At 32.9% G+C, this 21653-nt stretch overlaps 3 protein-coding genes across 9 annotated transcripts; 2 read left to right on the forward strand and 1 right to left on the reverse strand.

Annotated features, from left to right (window-relative positions):
- The first annotated feature begins 772 nt into the window (after positions 1 to 772).
- On the forward strand, positions 773 to 3652 carry LOC114370828 (carboxyl-terminal-processing peptidase 2, chloroplastic-like). 7 transcript variants are annotated; one of them, XM_028328219.1, is made up of 7 exons: positions 773 to 1430; positions 1570 to 1704; positions 2023 to 2105; positions 2252 to 2460; positions 2919 to 3068; positions 3151 to 3240; positions 3306 to 3445. In XM_028328219.1, the coding sequence occupies exons 2-6, from the start codon at positions 1683 to 1685 to the stop codon at positions 3188 to 3190; spliced, it is 504 nt and encodes a 167-aa protein (XP_028184020.1). In that variant the 5' UTR covers positions 773 to 1430; positions 1570 to 1682; the 3' UTR covers positions 3191 to 3240; positions 3306 to 3445. The 7 variants fall into 7 exon arrangements, 5 of the variants coding, with proteins under 5 accessions (XP_028184020.1, XP_028184019.1, XP_028184017.1 ...); XR_003657931.1 differs by having other exon boundaries at positions 1570 to 1777; positions 2248 to 2497; positions 2919 to 3240; XR_003657932.1 differs by having other exon boundaries at positions 2248 to 2497; positions 2919 to 3240.
- Positions 3653 to 4738: 1086 nt separating this feature from the next.
- LOC114372390 (polyadenylate-binding protein 1-like) lies at positions 4739 to 9745 on the reverse strand. The gene is made up of 6 exons (XM_028329908.1): positions 9545 to 9745; positions 9332 to 9434; positions 9156 to 9226; positions 6486 to 6677; positions 6285 to 6403; positions 4739 to 5182 (listed from the first exon to the last, which is right to left on the reverse strand). Exons 1-6 carry the CDS (start codon positions 9656 to 9658, stop codon positions 5137 to 5139), a joined length of 645 nt encoding a protein of 214 aa, XP_028185709.1. The 5' UTR covers positions 9659 to 9745; the 3' UTR covers positions 4739 to 5136.
- Positions 9746 to 16721: 6976 nt separating this feature from the next.
- Positions 16722 to 21260, forward strand: LOC114372484. The gene is made up of 4 exons (XM_028330058.1): positions 16722 to 17260; positions 18852 to 20093; positions 20177 to 20247; positions 20822 to 21260. Exons 1-4 carry the CDS (start codon positions 16817 to 16819, stop codon positions 21120 to 21122), a joined length of 2058 nt encoding a protein of 685 aa, XP_028185859.1. The 5' UTR covers positions 16722 to 16816; the 3' UTR covers positions 21123 to 21260.
- The last annotated feature ends 393 nt before the right edge of the window (positions 21261 to 21653 follow it).

A 21653-nucleotide genomic window follows, 5' to 3' on the forward strand; every position in this document is an offset into this window, starting at 1 on the left:
ACATTGTTGTGTTAGTTGGACAGTTTTTTAATTTTCTTATTCTCTCAATTTATTTTTTGTTTGTTTATGTTTTACTTCAAAAAAGTGTGCATTGCACAGGATCCATACTAGTTTCTTATAAAATTTAAAACTACTGATCTATATTTATATAAAAGTTGTTTAGTTGTCGTCAAATTCTAGCATTTTATTTGTTTATTTTAATAATTTTTTTCTCTCTTTTTTTTTCTTTTTTTCGTTTATCACTTAAAAATCCATATATTTTACATGAATCTGTTACTAATTAAATTAAAATAACTCTATAAGTTTATTTACACATTTTTTTTAAGATTGTTTAACACATTTGCTATGTCAAGGGGTAAATGGATAGGGAGTAATGGGTCCAGAGTGTAATATTTTTTTTACTCCAATTCGTAAAAGAAAAAAAATTACTCCAAGACCGGTGTGTAATACTGTTTATTCTCCTACATAATAGAAAATGATCATGATAAATGTATATATTTTTTAAAAATATGAAATTGAAAAATAGTAATGTTTTAAAAAAAATAAAAAAATTAGAGTCCCAATTAAAGGAAGAAAAAAACAGTTTAACCACAGAATAATTAAACTATTTTTGTATTATAACATCTACGACAAAGATTTTTTTTTTTACGGAATATCTACGACAAGATTGAAGCTACAAAGAAGAAAAAACAAAATTTAATGTATAAAAGGAAGATGATTGTTTATTTTATTTTATTTAATTTCAAAATAAACTATAATGTAAAGCATAAAGGGAAAAAAAGTGAAGGGTTGAGGCAGAGGTGGGGCACCCTTCTCTCTGGTCTTCCATGGAGTTCGTTGCAAGCTCTGTGAATGCTTCTATTTCTCTTCTGTGAATCCTTTTATGTTCTCATCACTGTCACCACTTTTTCTAACCCATTTTCCTTTTCCATCCCCACATTCTGTTTGGTTCACAAGAATTATAAAAAAAAATAAAATTGAAAGCTACCCTTTATTTATTTGTCTCTGTAATAAACCAATTTAGGTATAGATTTTGATTTGCGTAATGAGTATGCACTGAATTGAATTTTTTACTATTTCCAGATGTCACAGTGGAAGTGTTTTTCGTTAAGGGTAATAGAATCTCGGTTTCCATTGGCACATAGAAGGAAGAAAGGTGTTGGTTCTAGAAATAGGGATTCTTGGAAAGAATATTCAATTGGGTTGGTGCCACGAATAAGCAGCATCTCTTATCCTCATTGTGGTTATTTTCCATCAAGTGGGGGTTTCATTGCAAAAAGGAGGAAACGTAACAGTCTTCTGAGACTGAATGATTGTTCAGACAACATAAGACAACATGCTTCTATTTTGTTTGTGCGGCTGGTTAGTGGAGTAATGTTGGTCATGTCTGTTTCTTTGGCTTCTACTGAGCCATCCTGTGAGTGACTCTGGTGTGTAACACATATACGGCTATAGTTAGAAGTTGAAATATAACTGGATCATGAGTTTCTGTTACAATTTTTATAATCTAATTTTGTCTTAATCTTGTGTCTTTTTTTTGGTTCTTCCTTCTTGGGGCCCCGTCTGAAGAGAATCTTCTCTTTCTGGAGGCATGGAGAACAATTGACCGAGCGTATATTGATAAAAGTTTTAATGGGCAGAGTTGGTTTAGGTATAGAGAAGATGCACTCCGCAATGAACCAATGAACAATCGAGAAGAGACATGTATAGCTTGAATTCTCAACCTTTTTCTTAATTTCTTTTTCAACTTGCTGCACAAAGACAACATGCTAAGAGGGTAAATTCTCTATGTTTTCAACATAGAAAATCAGCCATGCTAGCCTTTTTAGTTTTCCAACATGGAAGTTTTATTTTTCTAGCCATCCTAAGTCAATTGGTATCTTCTATAAATGAAGGTTCTACACTGTTTCATGATAAGTCACGTGCATGATTTTGACATATCTGAAATTGAATAGGATTGCATCATTTTGTGTAGTAAAAAGTATACCAGTTTACCTCTAATTTTACTGCATTTGCACACAGATAAGGTGATAAGAAAGATGCTTGCCACATTGGATGATCCATTCACTAGATTTTTGGAGCCTGAAAAGTTCAGAAGTTTGAGGGTACAATTCTTTCTCATTCTAAGTTTTCATTTGGCTTATTTTACATATTGTCCTGGGTGCATATTGCATAATGCCATTTGTCCAATCTAGCAGAATATATGCTTCCCTACACTTTAATCCCAAGAACTAATTTTTGTTGAAGGCAGTCTGGAACTGAAGGCGCTCTAACTGGAGTGGGGTTATCAATAGGCTACCCTACCAAAGCTGAAATGCAACCTGGTGGGCTTGTTGTCATTTCAGCTTCTCCAGGAGGTCCTGCATACAGAGTTGGTGTTTTGTCTGGAGATGTTATCCTGGCTATTGATTGTACAAGCACAGAAAACATGGGGCTGTATGATGCAGCTGAACGCCTACAGTGGGTTTTTTCTCCTGCATTCCACTTGTGCTTTCAAGTAAATATTTTCCTCCACAAATTGGGAGAATAAAACGATAAAAGAATGCATTGTTAATATTGTGCAAAAGACTAAGGAATAGGATTGTGTTTAAGTTTCCCAACAAGTTAAAAGTGCAGTACCGCATTGTTTTAAATATTGTAGTACTTTCCAAATGGAAGTGAATTTGAAGCTTAGGCCTTTGAGTATATTTTGTTTCCTAGGCTGATTCAGAAAAGTTGTAGTTTGATAATGCTTCATTATGTTTAGCCACATTTATATAGTTAACTCTTATTTTTTACCATTGTTAACCCTCCTAAACATTGCTGTTTTTATTGTAGTTATCATACCTGGTAGGCTTAAATAATAGTTGTTCTTTCTTCCAAAACTTCTATCTTATTTCTAATTAAAAAAACTAAAACCAAGAGTTTCTACATATCAGGAGAGAGAAAGTTTCATTGGATCCAGTGAAATCAAGATTGTGCAAGCTACCTGCTTCAGGAAATGATTCCCCAACGGTTGGTTATATCAAACTAACATCTTTCAACCAAAAGGCATCTAGTAACTTTAGAGAGCCAACATTTGGAAAAGAGTAAGTTACTTTTGTTTCAGTTAAAACCAACAAAATGAAATTTACGTTGTTTTCCTAATATGAGCTATACACATGCTGGAAGATCCAATCAGTTTTTGAGCTCTCAGATGGCTCCGGAATAGTTGTTACAGTTGCTCGCTATGAGACAGCTGCACATACAGATATTGACAAGGTTTGCTCTTGATTCTCCATCCCCTAAACTGGTTTCCCCCGCTAACACCCCGCATTTGCATGTAGGTTGGTGTCATTCCCGACCATCCTCTACCAACACCATTTCCCAAGGATGAGGATGCATTTTGCAATTGCCTCCAGGATCCAGCATCTTCTTGCTATGTCAATAGGATCAAGCTATTTTCAAAATGATGATTTTTTGGGGGGTTGTTGTACATTAGTTCTTTGTAAAATATTACAATTTTTTTAACAGAACATGATGTTTTCATTGTTTTGGGGGCTTACTGATTGAGCAAAGGAGATTGTTGCCACAAATATTTGGATGTATATGGAAACCAAAGACTAGAGATTTTTGTTCCTGAAAATCAACCGAACAATGGCAAAGAAAACCAAAACAAATTAATTTACCTGAATTAGAATTGTTCACAATGTGAGGTGTCTGTGAATGTCAATGGCTACTGAATTTCCCCTTCTATTTTGAACTTACTATAACTTGAAGTAAAATACAGATACGTGTCTTAGATATTACGCTTGAAATACCAGCAAGGAATGTTAGAGTGCGTTGAACACCAAGGGTTTGTTTGTTTCCACGTTGTAACAGAAAAATACACACCCCCAAAGCATTTACACTGTGCCAGAGCATATTACGTGGGCCTTGATCGGCTTCTTTAGTGTTATTTTATTTTATTTGGGCTATTTCTTCCTACATTGTGCCAAAACATTTACACTGTGCTAGAGCATATTACTTCCTGCACCTTCCCTGAATATTTTTTACCTTTACAGATTGGTCATTACAGAAACTAAAATGTAATTTTACTTTCTAGACTAGCCAAACCGAGAAAAAATGGGTGTAGGAAGCAACAGCAACGTATTTGTTCTTAAAATGTTTTGGGCAGTCACATTATCTGACTGAGTCTAAGATTTAATGATATTACTTGAAATTTAAGTATTACCGTATCATTAGTTTCTTTATTTCTTACCGTTTCGAGAAATTTAAGTATTCTTCGAATAAACACAAGTTATCTCCTAGCTGGGACTGAGGAACTAAACACTCGAGAATACTAATTTCTATACAAGAGGGACTACACATCAGACCTTGAAATTAAACACCTAATCACATGTTTAAAAAAAAAAATTTGAACAACTTTATTGTTTTGATTTTTAAAATTATTGAGTCATAGGTATTTTAATTTCTAATATTCCGATACGGCGTTCATTATAATACTTAAAAAAGTTACAAAATAAGGCCTACAATAATCAATTATAATTTCTAAAACTTAAATGGTATGCTTGTAATTTCAAGAATCAAATATATCAATTCTTATTTAGTGTTATCATTAAAATTGGTGCCACCACAAACCAATCAAAGCGGCAACAATCTAACGCATTACAAGAACACAGCCTGGTGTAAGTTCTCAAACAGAATAATTAATCATTTTCTTTGAACCCAAATTTCCTGAGTTGGGATATGCCACGCAATAACAGTAAAAATAGCTAGCTTTAAGTAAGAACTGACTTCGGTAGCAAGCACGTAACCAATTCCAACACTGTTAATATCAATTCTTTAAAAAATCCAACATTGCACTGAATAGTCTAATTTTGATGTTCAAACTAACAAACTATTGAAATTCCCCCCTGCATAGTTGCCTCCATCACTGTATAAGTAAAAACCGGAGTGCCGAGTGCTATCAACATTCAAGATGGGTAGCCAAGTGATCAAAACTACATTTGTTCGCATCATACATTCTACAGCGTTAACAGGCAAGGACATCTAACTTCTGTGTAAACGAAAGCTTATGTTCTTGCTCCACCAACGAAAATTATTACAATGGCAAATTAACAACGCCCTGTCTCATCATAATTAATATGTGATCACCTATTAAACTGAGAATGTGCACTAGTATGGCCTGTATCGAGTGGGTCTTCTATACCTTGGAACCCTTCTGCATATCAAAATGATTTAATCATAAAAAGGTAAGTCCTCGGGAAGAAGTAATAGCATTTTATCAAATCACGGAAAGAATGACAATCGGAGCAATTAAAACTTAGCTTTCATCCATTGCCATTATGTTAAACTTTTTTACACAATCACATTCATATCAAGTGAGAACTCAGAACTGTTCTATAATCATATATATGGCTGATCAAGATTTATTTTTCTCTTAATAACAAGTGGGACCAGATCTCATTTAATAACTAGAATAGCATGCATGCTTCTATGGTTTTCTTCAGGTTTTTTTGTAGGTGGGAGGGGTTCTCCCACAAGGTAATGCTACAACTTTTGGGTGAGGAGCTAGTCCCCACATGAGTATCTGATGGCATGACCCTGGCCACAAAGTTCTGTCAGCAGTATTCGAACTCTAGCACTGCGGTAAAGTTCACATGCATGGAACTTAAATCTAATTTATATGATTAATTAGTATTGACACTCTCGTGTTAGTAATAAGAAATATGACAAATTCATGTTGCGTGAGAGAAAATCACAAAACAATTATAGTAGGGCCCAGTATTATTTGCGTAGGTCCCATTAATTAATTGTCTTTCCATCTTTTACATAACATAATCATGTTCTTTATGAGAGGACCATGATCCTTTCAAATACCAACATTTTAAAAGGGTCGTATTCAATGTCTCTACTACCCAATAAGAACACTTGAGGAGACATACCAAAGTTTTAAAAAAAATCCAATACTTTCTTATATGTTTGTGTCATGTGTGCCCATAAGAAAACAAAAAAAAAATTAAAGTAGCATTCTGTTATGTTGTTAAATGGTCATGGTAATAGGAATGTATAACTTGGAAATCAGTTTAATTCATGTTTAAAAGTTTGTAAAGAAACAGATAGCGAGACCTATCACAAGATGTATTACTGACATGTTAGCAAATATATTTGTTACTTAGAAATGCCAGACTAGATGTAAAGCACCATTTCAACGGAAAAACATTTTTACTATCTAAATCATCAAAATTCATATAGCACAGAGAAAAGCAACATCAAATCCACGGTAAATTTTTCATTATATCCAGTTTCTGATAACTGCTTACCCATAACCATATGGTGGAAAGAATGGAGCAGACATGAAAGGCCTCCTAGATCGGAAACCAGCAGGTCTTCTTCCAAAATATTGCTTCATTCCAGGAACATTTGTACGCTTGGCAGACACCTGAATGGAAAACCAGATTCAGGTATAACCAAAGAAACATGGAGTGACTATTTGAATTTACACATTATCTAATAGTAAAGACCTTCAGTTGTCGACCATGCAATTCTGATTCATTTAACAGGAGAGCATTCTGCACGGCATCAATCTCAACAAACTCTACATAAGCAAACCCTTTTGGTTGACCAAATTTGTCTGTCAGTATTGTCACCCTGTTCACAGTTCCACAGGACTGAAAATGCTGCTGGACTTCTTCAGGCGTACATGCATAGTCAACCTGAAACATAATTTGGAAACCAGTTTAATAAATACAACACTCTGTTGAAACTATATAAGATTATATTTTAAATTAGAAACATCCAACAGAAAAATTGAGCATGCAGTAGACATGACTGTAACAGTAAGATATCACAGTCAAAATACCAAATAAATTAATGTGGTCTTGCTGCAAGCAGCAAATGGATTAAGCTTAAAATAAGCATTAACATGCAGTCAGTGTGAGGTTGATGTGAATAGTAGGGTCCAATGATGCTCAAAGAGGTCCAGTTGCTCAAAAAGGTGAGATGGCCACCTGAATGTGCTGATTTCAAAACTACAATAAAGATGCTTAGCCTTAGGGTTAACCAGACACAGGTATCTACAATGTCAGTTTTGTTCAGTTTGCCAGCTAGGCTGCAAAACTGCACATTGGGGCTTAAAACTTTATAGCAAAGAGGCTAACTTTTCAGAGATATGTCTAGGGGCATCACATTTCAGCTACTAGGTATGTAGGCATAGAGTTGTCAATTCTGAATAGTATCAAAGAGCCGCCAACTTCAAAAACACTGTATCAAGATAGCAGAAAGCTAGATGGCCACTGTACTGAAGAGATAAGGGAAAAGGCATGTATGAAATTTATACTACTCACGTATAAATGCTAAAAATTACAGAAAATTAAATGCATATCAATAATAATAATAAAAATAGGCTAGACACACAATCGCCATCAATCTAAAGGGATAATTAACAATTCGATAGCAATGATGAGTAGAGCTAAGCTGAGGTGCCCTTTTGGGATGATTGTGACAGAGATGATGCCGTGGTTCGCTAAAGAGGGGGTGCATTTAATAATCAACAGCAAAGAAAAAAAGAGAAACACAGGATGGAATCACAGAAGAAGTTGCAGCGAATATAGAAAAGAGGCAAACATGTGTGTATGAACTATGAATAGAGTCTGGAAAAAAGGAGTAGACTTGACAAAGTTAAGGGTCTTCCAGAATGCATCCAAGGGCTGCCTAAAAACATGTTAGGCTAATGGAAAAGCAAAGGCTTTGCTGGAAAATAAGTCATCATTCAGAGACAAGTGGTGCAAAGGAACAGAGCAGCAACCAACTGTGTCATTCTTTGAAGACTGAAGGGTTTTGAACCCCCATTTTTCTTTCTGATGTAGGGAAATTGGGAAAATGTATGAAATTTTAAAAATTACCAGAGAAATCTGAAATATGGTCAAACAAAATGATGGCAAAACCGGCATAACCCAATATCATCATACTTATGAGCATCATTAAGGTATTAATATTAAGGATTCATGTATTTCGGTTAAAAGGCCCGAAATAGCAAAGCCTTGGGTAAAAATAACACTTGGTGTTATTCTTGTATTTAAATAGTAGTTTTTAGGCTTTTTGAAGCAAGGAACCATATAAAAAATGGGAAAAGTCCATGAAAGAAATACTAATGATTCATATAAATCACTAAATGGTAAATGGCCTGAAAAAACCCAACGAGAACCATGCCTTCCAACAGAGAGAAAGCAAACCCTAACATGACTCACACACAGTTTTAGTAGTGCCTTAAAACAGCTAAGAAAGGTTGTCATTTTGGTCTGAAATGCGAGCCGTGATGGACCCGCACAATCGGTCTCCAACTTGCAAGCTTGAGCTGATCCCAAATGAGTTCACTCAAGCTTACCAGAAAACGATTCTACATGCTTGTTAGCTCAATTTGGGGGAGTGGGCTTGTAGTGGCACTGTTCAGAGAGAGAAAAGAGAGGCCTGTGATGAATCCATTCAATACACCGCGGAGCAAATACAATAAAGATACCAAGAAAATATAAATACAAAGATAATAAGTACCCTAGTTTTCGTAATTAAAAGATTATGGTAAGCCTACATGCAAGGAATCTAGACAGTTAAAATACTTTCCAAAAAGTGACACTTGATATCCAAACATGGACACCCTGCTTTTTGAGAAGGAAAAAAAAAAAAAAAAAGCAGCACAGTGTGCAGTTATGGATCTCACCTTTAAACTAACTTCTCGTTCCTTTATTGACTATAATTAAATTAAAGGCCAAGATCCTTGGCAATTATTTTAAAATTATAGGGGATAACATATGAATATGTCTCCTGTGATTTCTGTCAAAGGTTAAAACTACCCCACGAATCCACCATGATTAGACAACAAGCTATACAAATATTTTATCAGCATACGAGTTTTTCTATCGCAGGAAAGCCTTTACAACTAAAGCAACATTTATCGTCACCGATGTCAAACAAAAATTGATCAAAAAGGCAAATCTGTGAATCTGTTAGCGAATAGTGACAAAGAAAGACTTTAAGACCTTGAAACCCTAAAGTTATCAAAGAACTACACAACAAAGATACACCAACTAGCAAGCATCATCATAGGAAAGCACAGTTCAAAAAACAGCTAAACCAAACAACTAATGCAGCGTAATAAGAGATTAAAAAGAAGTACAACAAAGATATGAAACCCTCACATTACCAACATAGATTGACCGAGCATCCACTTCCTCCTTTTCAGCTTGAGTTGCGGAAGTGCCCGACGAATCTTAAAACAAAAAAACAAAAAAAAAATAATCAAAGTTAAGAAACAGAAGCTGTAGCAGTGTAGCGCTAATTAACAAAGAGATCTGAACGAATGAAACAACCAAACCTTGAACAGCGCCCATCTCTTTCTCGACCTTGGCCTGCATTTCGCGAAGGGCGCTAGCTTCCTCCTCGATCTCCTTCAGCCTCTTCTTCATGTCCTCCAGTTCCTAACAATTTCACGATACTCGTTGATTTGAGGCTAATGAGAGAGAGAGAGAGAGAGAGAGAGAGAGGGAAGAAAAGTAACGTAACCTAAACCTAACACCAAAACCCTAACCTTGTTTGTGTGATTGGGGGCAAGTTGCTCATCTTGTTGCTCGGCGTCTGCGTCCATGTCAATCTCCTCGTCGGGAATGTCTGCACCGTACACTTCGTGCTCTTCCTGCTCCATTATTCCTCTTTCTTTGCTGTTCTCTACGCCTACTGATTTTCTTTTTGCTTTCTCAAAACAACCTAAAATGTGATCTTATTCAAATATCCTATCCTACTGGCTTTTATAGGGATGCACATAATTTATTTTATTTTTTAATTATCTATCTATCCTTTTATAACTAATAAGATTCACACGGTAATAAATAAAGCTGCCAAAATCGATTGAGTTGTAATAAAATGTTAGCCCAAATAAAATTGGGCTGATTTGATGGGCCCATCAGGTCAACTTGAAATTGAGGGGATCAATTTTGACTCGATATTTCTTAATGTTTTTTTAAAATTTATATATAAATTTAGACTAAAAAAATATATTAACATGGTTGGCTGGATTTCAAAAATAAGGATTGTGTAGAATATGGACTAATCTCATCTAGTCAATTATTCACGTCAAACCAAGTGGATCAGGTTGGATCAATCCATCCATTTTGTCTATATTATAGTCATAATATTTTATTGTGTTTAGATATGAATAACTATTTAATAAAATAATTCATCTATTCCTTTTATAAGCAAAATTTTTTTGGACTAATTACAGTTTGCACGCAAGCGTGAGATTAGTCTCTAGTTTAATAGGTTAAGAGACATATATAATCTCTGACGCATGAAAAAAATCTATAATATTAAAAAATACCGTATCAAAATAAGTTAGATATTTGACTAATATTTAAATATATTTTTAATCTATTTGATATATTAATTTTTATTTAATTTTTTTACAAATATTTCGTACAAAATGATGCTTCATCAAATAACAATTGTTTTATGATATTATTTATTTAATATATTATTTTTTTAATTTAAGTCTTACAAAATACAAATACTTTGTCTTTATTTTAATATCTCTAATATGTTTTTCTTGTTCTGAAATTTGGATCGGGTTGAGTTACCAAAATTTTTACACTTTTACCTCTAAGTCCAACAAGACCATATTACAATGGCTTTTCCTATATATTTTTCCCCCTTTTTTGCTAAATACACACTTTCATTGTTTTTTCTAATTTTAATTAAAATAAATTACACTTGTCTTTTCTTCATTAAAATGTCTTACTTTCATTTTTCCTAGCCTCTCCATTAACTAAGGTGATAATTTTTTAGTGAAAGGTCAAAAAAATCCTTCCCACTTAACCTTTCTCCGTGATAAGCTAATTAAACAAGTTGTAAACTTGAGCAATTAAATGTTTCGAATCTATGGTTTCCATTGCAAGAACATTTGTATAAAACAAAAATTGCACACAAAATTTGTAAAAACAAATTAGACACAATCGAAACCACTTAGAATAAATAAGAACTATAACAAACTAGACCCAAGATCTTCTATCTCTTTTCTTGCTAGTGCACCTTCAACCACACACATTTGCGAAGGAGTTAATATCTGATGGTGCCAAATTTTTTTCTATACAAGTTCTATAAACTTTTTTATTTTTTTTAAGTTATTAACAGATTGAAACTAACAACAAAATAAACCAACCATGAAAATCAGATGTTGTTCGATTCCTAAGTGACACATTGGCGAAATAGCACGTGTTTGGGCTCTGGTGCTGCATTTTGTGTGTCGCAATTTGTGCTAGGGTTTGAAACGCACAGGGTTCTACATGAACATGCCCAGGTCTTCACCAGAATCCATCAACGGATTGGTGTTTTGCTTTTTGGATCTCTCATCTCCGATACCAAAACATATCAATCTTGGACACATTTTGCTCTTCTTTCAAAGGGGAAGAAAACTCCTCAATCAATTTCACAAATCTGATTTACAAACTTGGAGAAAAAAAACATAGAATAGAATCGTTCAATGAAAACACATATAGAATCATCTTTTAAAAATCCTCTTATGTCTTAGAACGAAATACAAATTTCTTTCATGGTTTTGATCGAATTTCCTTACTTTACCAAAGTTCTCAACCAATTTTACAAAACCTTTTTATTTGTTGGGATCTTTGAGACTGATGGAGAAGAGATGGAAGAAGAAAGAAAGTTGAACATTGAAGGAGAGCGGGCGTTTGACAATGAGGAAAACGATGGACAATTTTGTCTAAGCATTTCATTAAAGAAACATGTGCACGACACGTGATGATTATGGTTTAATAGAATTAACTTTGTTATTGTACACGAGGTGTATGTGCAATGAACTTGTAAAACTTAGGGGATTTTATGTTGGTGATTAAAAATGAAGATGTACATATGTAATAAGTCCATAACACAAGAGAGACATGTGTAACTTGTTCTTTTGATTATTATATATAACCTTTATACTCATAACGTTAATATATAATTATTATTTCAAAATGTATTTTCTAAAACAATGTTTTGTTTTTAGCATTTCAAACAGTACTTCCCAAATTGTTAAGGAAAAATATTTGGAAAAATCCAAGCACAACATTAGGACCATTAAAAACCCCATATAAAGAAGGAAACAAAATTAATAGTGAAGCAGTTAAACTGGGAAAAATATATGATGTTATTGGTCCTTCAATTTAGGAGACTCTAAGAAACATTTCATTGTAGCAACTTGGACAAAATTAAGATATAGTCTACATAATAACATATATAAAAATGAGAGACATCAATGGTATTATGTGAGTGAACAAAAATAAAACAAAGAAGAAAAATAATTGAAAACATAATCATTCTACATTATAGTTTGAAAGATGAAAAAACCATAACACTAAAGTAAGAGATTGAGCAAGCGAGACAAAACAATAAATCAAAAGGGAATGAATGGAGTGTAAAAGGGAGGGAGTGTGTCCTTGACTTGTGCTATGAAATAGGGAGTGTGTTGTTGGACTAAAAAGGGAGTGTGAGGGAAAGAAAAAGGTTTAAAAGGAGAAGGTTATTTAAGTAGTTTACTTATTTTTAAAACAAAAGGAGAAGGATAGTGTATTTAATAAAATTGGAAATGGATATAGCAAAAGCCCTTTAGCAACTCTGATTTTAGCTACATAGCTACTTGTTGTTAACATAAATAAGAAACGAGAAAGACAAACATAAAAAAATGAATATTATTAATTTTTTTAAAAAAATAATTTAAAATGAACAAAATGAAATTGAATATATTATGAGAAAAATATTTTAATAAATAATAATAATAAAAATTAGAATTCACCTTATATGAATAATTTTTAATATAAATTTAATATAATCACGTGATTTTAATATAAAATAGTGAAGTCAAATAAATTAATGTATTATATAACGATTAACCATATTCATAAGGATGAATTTTAACCTGAGAAAGGTAAGAAATGATCAATAGTGAACTCAACAAAATGGTAGCACGTAATAAGTTTCAACAAAAGCATTAGGTACCGAGGAAAAAAAGTATCTAATCAAATTGTAAAACAATTTTATATTATTATTTAATTATAATTTTAAATTTATGATTTTGATTTGATAATTTTCGGAATGACACTTATATAAAAAATATTAAATGTATGTTAACAGAAATTGAACTTATGACTCATTATTTATAGATAAGGTAATAAATTACTAACATATTTATTTTATTTAGTTAATTACATTAATATTTTCTATGTATTATTAATTAAGAGTTATTAATTTTTTCAAATGATCAAATTTTGTAAATTTAAAAATATTTAAAATGTAAATTTTGATTATTTGAAAAAATTAATAATTCTTAACTAATAATACTAAAAATATGTTAATATGAATGATTAAAAAAATAAATATTTTATTATCTTGTCTATAAATAATTTTACGCAAATAATTAGAGTAAAAATAATATGTATATTAAAATTAATTTTAAAAAATTATGAATGAGGATGGGAAGTTGGCTTTGTATTGGGAAGGCTCCTATAAAAATATTTAAGCTACTAAAAAATGAGCATATATTAGTATATCAATTAGAGACATTGGAAGGAAAAATCGAACCTCAAACATGGAACATAAGAAAATATTACAACATGTATTTGACTCTCCACTTATGAATGAAATTCAAATACATACACTTTCAAAGTGTCGTTTAAATCTTTTTACGGGTATCAAGCAGGGCATATTGCTAAAAGAACACATGGACCAAAATGAATATTCAATTAATAGAGAATTATTAAACCAATTTAGAGAAATAAATATTCAAAATTTTAAGAAATTAATAAAAAATTATAATTTAGTCTATTTAGTAAATATTAGAAATGTTGTTAGAAATTGGATTTTTTTCCCAGATGATTGTTGAAATACAGGTGCAATTTTGAAGGAATGTCAAGAAAATGATTCCACCGACCACCACCTAATGGGTAACTCAATGCTTGATGTTGTCGAGTTTCTCAAACTCAATAAAGGACTTGTGTCTATTTTAATCATCATTATCATTTTAGTTATAAGGACACCTAGTGGTGGAAGGCTCACCAACAAAAATAGAAAAATGGAATTTGCACAAAGATGTGTGCCCAATGTTGATTGATGACCCAAATCCTAATTTCATTGCACAATGATGGTGTGCACTGTGCACAACATTATCAATTCATGTTTTAGGCCTTTTTACACGACTTCCACCATTTTTCCATAATTTCTTAGTTTTTCTCTACTATTGTGAGTTATTAGTGCGAGAGGGAGTTTGAGTTTCGAGAAGTTTTACAATAGTTGTGCTTTAGAAAAACATATGGAGCTTTAATGAAGTGCATCCCGGAATTTTCCTCTTGCCTCATATTGTGCTAAGTTTTTTTTTTCATTTTATTTTGTGATGATTGAAATTTTGTTTTGTACTCCATGCATTACTTATTTCTGTTTCAATTTCATTCTTTATGATTCAGTCCTGTTCTATTTGCTTAATGCATTTGGTGTGATAGAATCAACTAGTTAAACTTAGCCTAAGAAAATGTATTTTAGATTAAACTGAGAATCGAGACATGTAATTACACTGGATTTGGGAAAAAAGGCGTGTGGTTGAGTGTATTCTTGAATATTTAGAACCCAATGCTTGAGTCTTAAGCGAGTGTGCCTAAGAAATTAAAAATATTAAATTTATAATAAACTCTGATGGAGTATGTATTCTTGAGAATCTCAATCCTAATGCATGAATGTAGTGATGACGCCTACGAAATTAGGGTTATTGTTGGTAATCATAATATAGGTTGCCAAGGAACAATGACTAACTACTTAAGTGCATTCGGATGTTGAATCAAAGTGTGAGTTTAGGATTACAAAAGAGTAAAGCTAAGAGCTGTGGATAGAAGATCACAGGTTACACTTTGTCCATCTTTTAATTCTTTGTTGTAAAGCAAAAAATATCATTATCTCCACCTTTTATCCGAACGTTGCTCTTTCTTAGGATTGTACTTTCGTCCTTAATTTTGTGTCTTGACATGGGCATGTATAACTAAGATATTTGAATCAGTACATGATATGATAATCTTTGCATGTAGAACTAATATATTTGAATCAATCATCTCCTCTCTTATCATATTATGAGAATAAACTCATGGTTTTCATTTGTTTTACTAACTGTATAACTTTTTCTCTAACTAATGTCTCAGAGATGAAAGAAGGAGAACTATAATAGTATTAGATTACTTGAAACATAATTTTAAAAACAAAGCATTTGATCGGCCCGATCAAAGCATTGAATTACTAAGTCAATAATAAAAAATAAATTTTATGATTCAATGGTGACTTTATAATTAAGATTAAGTATATATAATATTTTTATGGTTCAATTGTTAAATATATGCTATGGTGTAGTGTTAATATGCTATTCCAAGTTAGTGCCTTGTCCCAAGTTAGAGCTTGGCTACCATAATTTTAACATTTTATCCATATTTTTTTTTGCCATTGCTTGCAATGAGGCCCACTACACATGTTTTCATGCGATTCAACTTGACCTACAATCAACTAGGCCAAATTGACATGTGGTCTATTGGTCCAACCAACAACCCAGTCAAGTAGATTGAGACACAATAGGCAAATGACATGTCTGATCCAATAGTTCAATCAAACTAGTTGATCCACCAAGTCCCAATCAAATCGGTTGGCTTAGTCCAGCTTTTAAAATTACAACTTGAAGTAAGGGCTGAAAAATAAAATAAAAATTGAAGGCTAGATGTTAATTAAGAAAAAAAAGAATCATTAATCACCACATTCAAAGATAAATAAACATGATTGTAGATAAATATTTACATGTGTTTGATTTCATGTTAAAAAATTGGTTATGATTTAAACTTAATTTTGAGTTGAAATAATTTTAAGTAATCTTTTTACTGAGTTAATAATTATGTTTAATTTTATTACTATTTTTTGGATAAAAATGAAATATCCCTTTGTCAGGAGCCACCATAGTTTTTCTATGTGCATGTACTTAAGATGGAATCTTGACCACTCAAGGAACAATTAATTGCCAATTGCATCAACATATAAAAAATTTATTGGCTTAATTGCAAACAACTGAAAATTTATTATTTTGTAAATTTTATCATTTAAATTTTATTTTTACAAATTTTACCACTTAATTTTTATAATTTTGTAGATTTTATTTAAAGTTTTTTATTTCACAAATTTTACCTTCTAAATTTTAACATTTTGCAAATTTTATAATCCAAATTTTTGGTTTTTTTTTTTATTTTACAATCATGTTGATAACAAAAAGATATAAAAAATTATTTTTTCAAATTATTTTACATCAGTTATAGTTATAACCTATATAAAAAAATCAATTTTCTACATGACAATTATAACCAATGTCAAAAGTTATAATCATCTAAATAAATAATTTATGAAACCACCTAATATATAATTTTACAAAATTACTTAGTTTTGTAAAAAAAATTCGTCTACAGTAGTAAAATAAACAAAAATTAAAAACTTGAGTGATAAAATTTTTAAAAATAAAACTTTAGTGATAAAATTTGTAAAATAATAAAAGTTAAGTGATAAAATTGGTAATTAAACCAATTTTATTAATAGCAATTTAAAAGTTAAAATTATTTAAATATAAATCACATTATTTTAAAATTAATTTCAACAAATAATTTTGCAAAATCCATTTTCACTCACCCTTATACTCTCCTGCACCCGAAAGCAGTCAAATTGACTCAGTACAGTTTCGAGAGCTTGTGTTGTGTGGTCTCTTGAGTTTCCCGCCTTCAGTGAGGTCAGAGGCTATGGAAACCTAATGGAAGACGCAAAGAAATTGTACGAATCACTCTCCAACGCCACCGCTCAAGATCCAATAATCCTCAAAGACAAAGACCTTCGCAGCGTTTGCGAAACCCTCTTCGACCAACTCAACTCCACCTTCCGCCGATTTTTCTCCGCTCTGCCTCTGCGCCACCATGACCCTCACGCTTGGTCTCTTCCGCCTCCGTATTCACGGCTGTGGCCAATTGTTGAAGACCTTTCTCTCGTTCTGCGCTGCTGTCTTCTTCTCCTGACGCTCCCGCACTCCGATCAGAAGTTTCTCCTCCTCAAGTGCCGTTCCCTTCTTCGCGTCTTGAACTCCTTCCTCTCCCTCGATGTCGCCGAACGTCGCGGCTTGCGCTTCCGCAACTTCCTCTCCGAGGACGTGGACTTGGAGCTTCCTGATTCTTACGGTCCGTTTATATGCGCGCTGCTTGAGGTAGGTTCGGTGTTGAGATATTTATTATATATTGTGTTTTTCAGCTATATGTTCCAATTAATTGCTTGATGTTATTGTATATGATAATTTGGTACCTAATTATACATGTAGCTTCTAATTAGATGTGGCTTTTGGTTTGAGTTCTTATACATTTAGCTTCTAATTAGATATAGCTTTTGGTTTGAGCTCTTATTTGCATACAAGTTTTGTCTATTATGTTTTTAAATCTAGAAGTCTAAGATTTCTGTTATTGTTTTTGTTCTAGATTTAGGTCTTGTTTGAATAAATTTATCTATAGGAGAAGAAAACAAGAAGGTAAAGTGAATTGAGTTCTTGCATAAGCTAAAAAATCAACTTATGCACCTGACTTTTATTGAAGCTCTTTTCGTTTAACTTTTTCAAAAGTTAATTGCAGAAGTTGATTTTAGTTTATGGAGAAGCTCAAAGCATTTTGCCTTCATATTTTATTCTCCAATAAATGTTTATGGGGAATTTTAACCATACAGAGTCTTAGTATAGACTACTACATGGATCAAACAATGCTGTTAGACTCTGTGATAAACATTTTTTTCCTGAAGCTACATAGAGTGAAGTCTTTTTTGTGGTTTCTCTTAAGATTTTCCTTCTCCTTTTTTATCTGATTAATTTCTAGTTGATTTGTGTTTTACTAAAACCATTACTAGTCCGCCTCTGACATGACCAAAATCAGCTTGGGGCCTGAGACAACTTTCCTTCATCTTCTCTCAGATGCAATGAAATTGTTCCTATTCTTGTCTTTTCCAACTCAGCATTCTAATCTCCACTACACTTATGCTTTTTCCCTCGTTTCTATTTTGTTGCCTAGTGTAACCTTTTTGGACAGATGTAATGTGGCAATGAGATTCTGATTTTAATTTGATGGTAAAGTCTTCTAGTTTCTGGAAATAAAGTATAGTGGAGAGAAATCAGGAAATGGGAAAAAATAGTTTTGTTTCATCAGTTCACTTGAGTTTGAGTTTTTAGTTTCAACTTGGACGGAACCAAACGTCTATGTGATAGGGATTGTTACGAAAGGGGTTTTTCAGTGCATGAGGCTTCTACTTGGTGAGGTCTGGGGAGGGTAGATATACACAGTTTTACCCCTGCAGGCAGGGTGGTTGTTTCCAGGATTTGAACTTAACTTCCAGGTCACCAGGCAACAACTTACTGTTGTGCCAAGGCTTGTCCCTCTAATATTAATTAGGACAAAACTTACACACAGTTCCATAGGTGTTGTATGTACTGTTCTCCAATTATAGTTGGAGTGTCACCTTGGTAATGCGAAAAAAGGTTTGCTTTAATAGATTATGCATATTATCGAGGTGAAACTCCAATTCTAATTGGACAACAACACATACTACACCTATAGAACTATATGTAAGTTTTTTCCTATTGATGATTGTTACATCATATAAAAAAATATTTACATGTCTGTAGTCATCTAATAATAATATTCTGATATATGCCATTATGTTTAGTTTTGTGCATTTTAAACATCTGCCACATGGAAATTTGTATATGATTCTAATTCTTACTCGAGTTCTATCCATCTAAATTGAACTTGTTATATCAGGTATTTGCAGATGAACTTTTAAGACATCAATCTTTGAGAAGACATCTTATGATTGCTGATTCAGTGGCTTCCACCTGTGAAAAAAAATTTGTGTGCCATTTCAAACAAGGTGATATTGTCAGTGTCCTGGAGGTGATAACTACCCATTTCATCGTGTCAGTTTCTAATGAGAAAGCATTTGACGATTTCACAAGTGGATTATTTTTACATTGTAACAAGGATTTTAGATTTCCTAAACTTAGCCTTGCGCCCTCCATGATGTTGCTGATTGACCCTGTTGTGCTTTCTGCACCAAAGATGTTCCAGGCACACATATTTTCAACAGTTTCTAAAGCCATTGGTTCTGGCTTATCTTCAGAGATTTTAGCTCCAGATATGAATTACCTCCTAACAGCACTTCAAAAATCTGTTGTCTTGTACTCTACACATGTGTCTAGTTTGCAAATAGATGGCTTTTGTGTTGAGTTGAAATGTTCCTATAATTCATACCTGGTTGAGAGAGGTCAGCCAACTTTTGAATCTTATATCCAGCAAGGCACAAGGAACAGATTAAATCAAGTCTTATCAAAATCAGATAATTCATGGGACTCCTATCAATTCAAAATGTCTTCCAAAACAAAAGCTGACCTTTTGGCTGAGTACATTGCATTTATGAAAGAGAGACAGTACATATTTATTGATTCATGCAGGGACGTGACTACCTCAATCTTAGATTGTATTATCCGTCAAGCTTTCTCTCAGGACACCACTGGAGATGCAGTATACCATATAAAGGAAAATACTAGTGCCCAAGATATATGCCTTCTTGCAGCCATATTGAAGTTGATGAGTGTTTCATTGCTACAGGCAATTAAGTATCTAAGCAATGGTAGTGATTCAGATTGTTTAAAAACAATGGGTAGTGCCTCTGTGCGTGAGAAATATGATTTCTTGATCAGCATCATTGACCTTTTTCAACAATTTAAGTTCTGTTTACCAATTCAAACTTTATTTAATAATGTGATGAAAACTCAGAAATCAAATTACAAAGTCTCCAAATCAATGCTTGTGCACTTTATAGGCTTGCTATCTATAAGTTTTGGCAATGGACTTGATTTGCTAGCTAAGGGGTGTATACTCGTGCTTATGGCACTGATGTGTCTATTTGTTTTTGAAGAGGGAGATTTAGTTGGTTTGGGGTCATTTAGGGGTCTGCCATTGCAACCTTGCTCGTCTGAAATTCCATCTGATAAGAGTGGAAAGGTGAATTGTGCCTTCAGTTCTAATGAACTTAGAATCTTAAATTTAGTTTATATTGCATGCTAAATTATCGATAAATGTTGCAGGGGGCTAGAGATAAGCGATCTGTCTATACAGTTGCAGCAGAGTTTCGTAGAATTCGAGAATGTAATTTAAGGTACATATGGTATCTCTTTCTTTTTGGCCTTTACCTGATGCAGTCTTTTCAAGTTACATATTCTTAATTTCTCTATTTACTAATATCCTTCCCCTGCCACTTAGGCTTGCTCAAGTGAATGGAATGGTAGGGTTTGAGTAGCCATCATAAGTTCATTAATTGTTAATCCCAAGAAAACACCATTCTGTGCAGGCTATGTAGTTTGAGGCCCACTCATTTTGCTGTTAGTTGTTTGTTTCAATCAAGGTTTTGAAATACCCTGTAGTTATGGCCTCTTTGGAAACTAGAGGATTATCCTTTATTAGATTAATAAATTATATCATACTTCTATTTGCTTATCTGGGAACGTGGGGTACATAAATCTTGAGGGATTCCATTTAGTTTAGCATATTAGTGTTACACTCAGTTTGGGTGATTCCATTTAGTTTAGCTTAACAGTGATTTTACTTGTGTTATTTAGATTGCATCAATTAATGTTATGTTATATTATTCATGGTTTTCACCCATGTGTCCTGGAGTTGATTGGTTTTCATTTTTAAATTTTGATACTATTTTTCTTTTATGTTTTCTTGAGGGCTGAGCCATCGGTTTCCTTCACCTCCTATAACTTAGAGGTCGGAACAGAGAAAAGCTGCAACGGGGGAATGTTCCTTAATTGCATAATAGAAGACCCCAAAAAATTGTCCGATTATGATGAACTTGCAGATTTCCTTGAGTGTAAGACGGGGAAAAATTATTCCAAGTGGTTGAATGACCGAGAAATATATAGAAACCGGAGGTATCAGAAAAAAATAGATTTAAGGAAAAATAAGAAGAAAACATTCTGGAACTTTACGAAGCATAAAAAAATTGGCAAGTCGTTGAAGCGACCTTAATTTGTACATTTGTGAAGCATTGGAGTTGATAAATCTGATCCATGATCTTTGCCCTGTGTTCATGTGAATTAATAACCTATTGTTTTTTGGGCTCCTTGCTTGTGTTAGCTAAATTTTAGTTCAAAGATTTATACTTAATAGATTTGCTCGATAGGAAGCAAACATATTTTTCTTTTTTTCACTCCTGAACAGCAACACTTTCACTGGATATAAAATAAGAGGGTGGAAGACGGGAGCTCACATTTATACGCCATTTTTCATGTAAATAAATTTGAGGAGAAAGTGGCCAACAATTTATGATCCAACGACAATGTAATTTTTTTAATACTGAAAAGACATATATCTATTAGTATTACACCCTTCTTTTGAAATACATGCTTGATCACATTATTTTGCGTTGACAAACGTCACGTAACAATACTTTTAAAATCATTTAATCTTATCCAACTTATCTATTTTACATACCCATACCGTGAACTTTTCTTTTTTCTGTTTTTCTCACACGCATAGCAGTACGTGAACAAAGATTAA

The sequence above is a fragment of the Glycine soja genome, chromosome 10 (genome assembly GCF_004193775.1).
Source record: "Glycine soja cultivar W05 chromosome 10, ASM419377v2, whole genome shotgun sequence".
Classification (NCBI taxonomy): Eukaryota; Viridiplantae; Streptophyta; class Magnoliopsida; order Fabales; family Fabaceae; genus Glycine; species Glycine soja.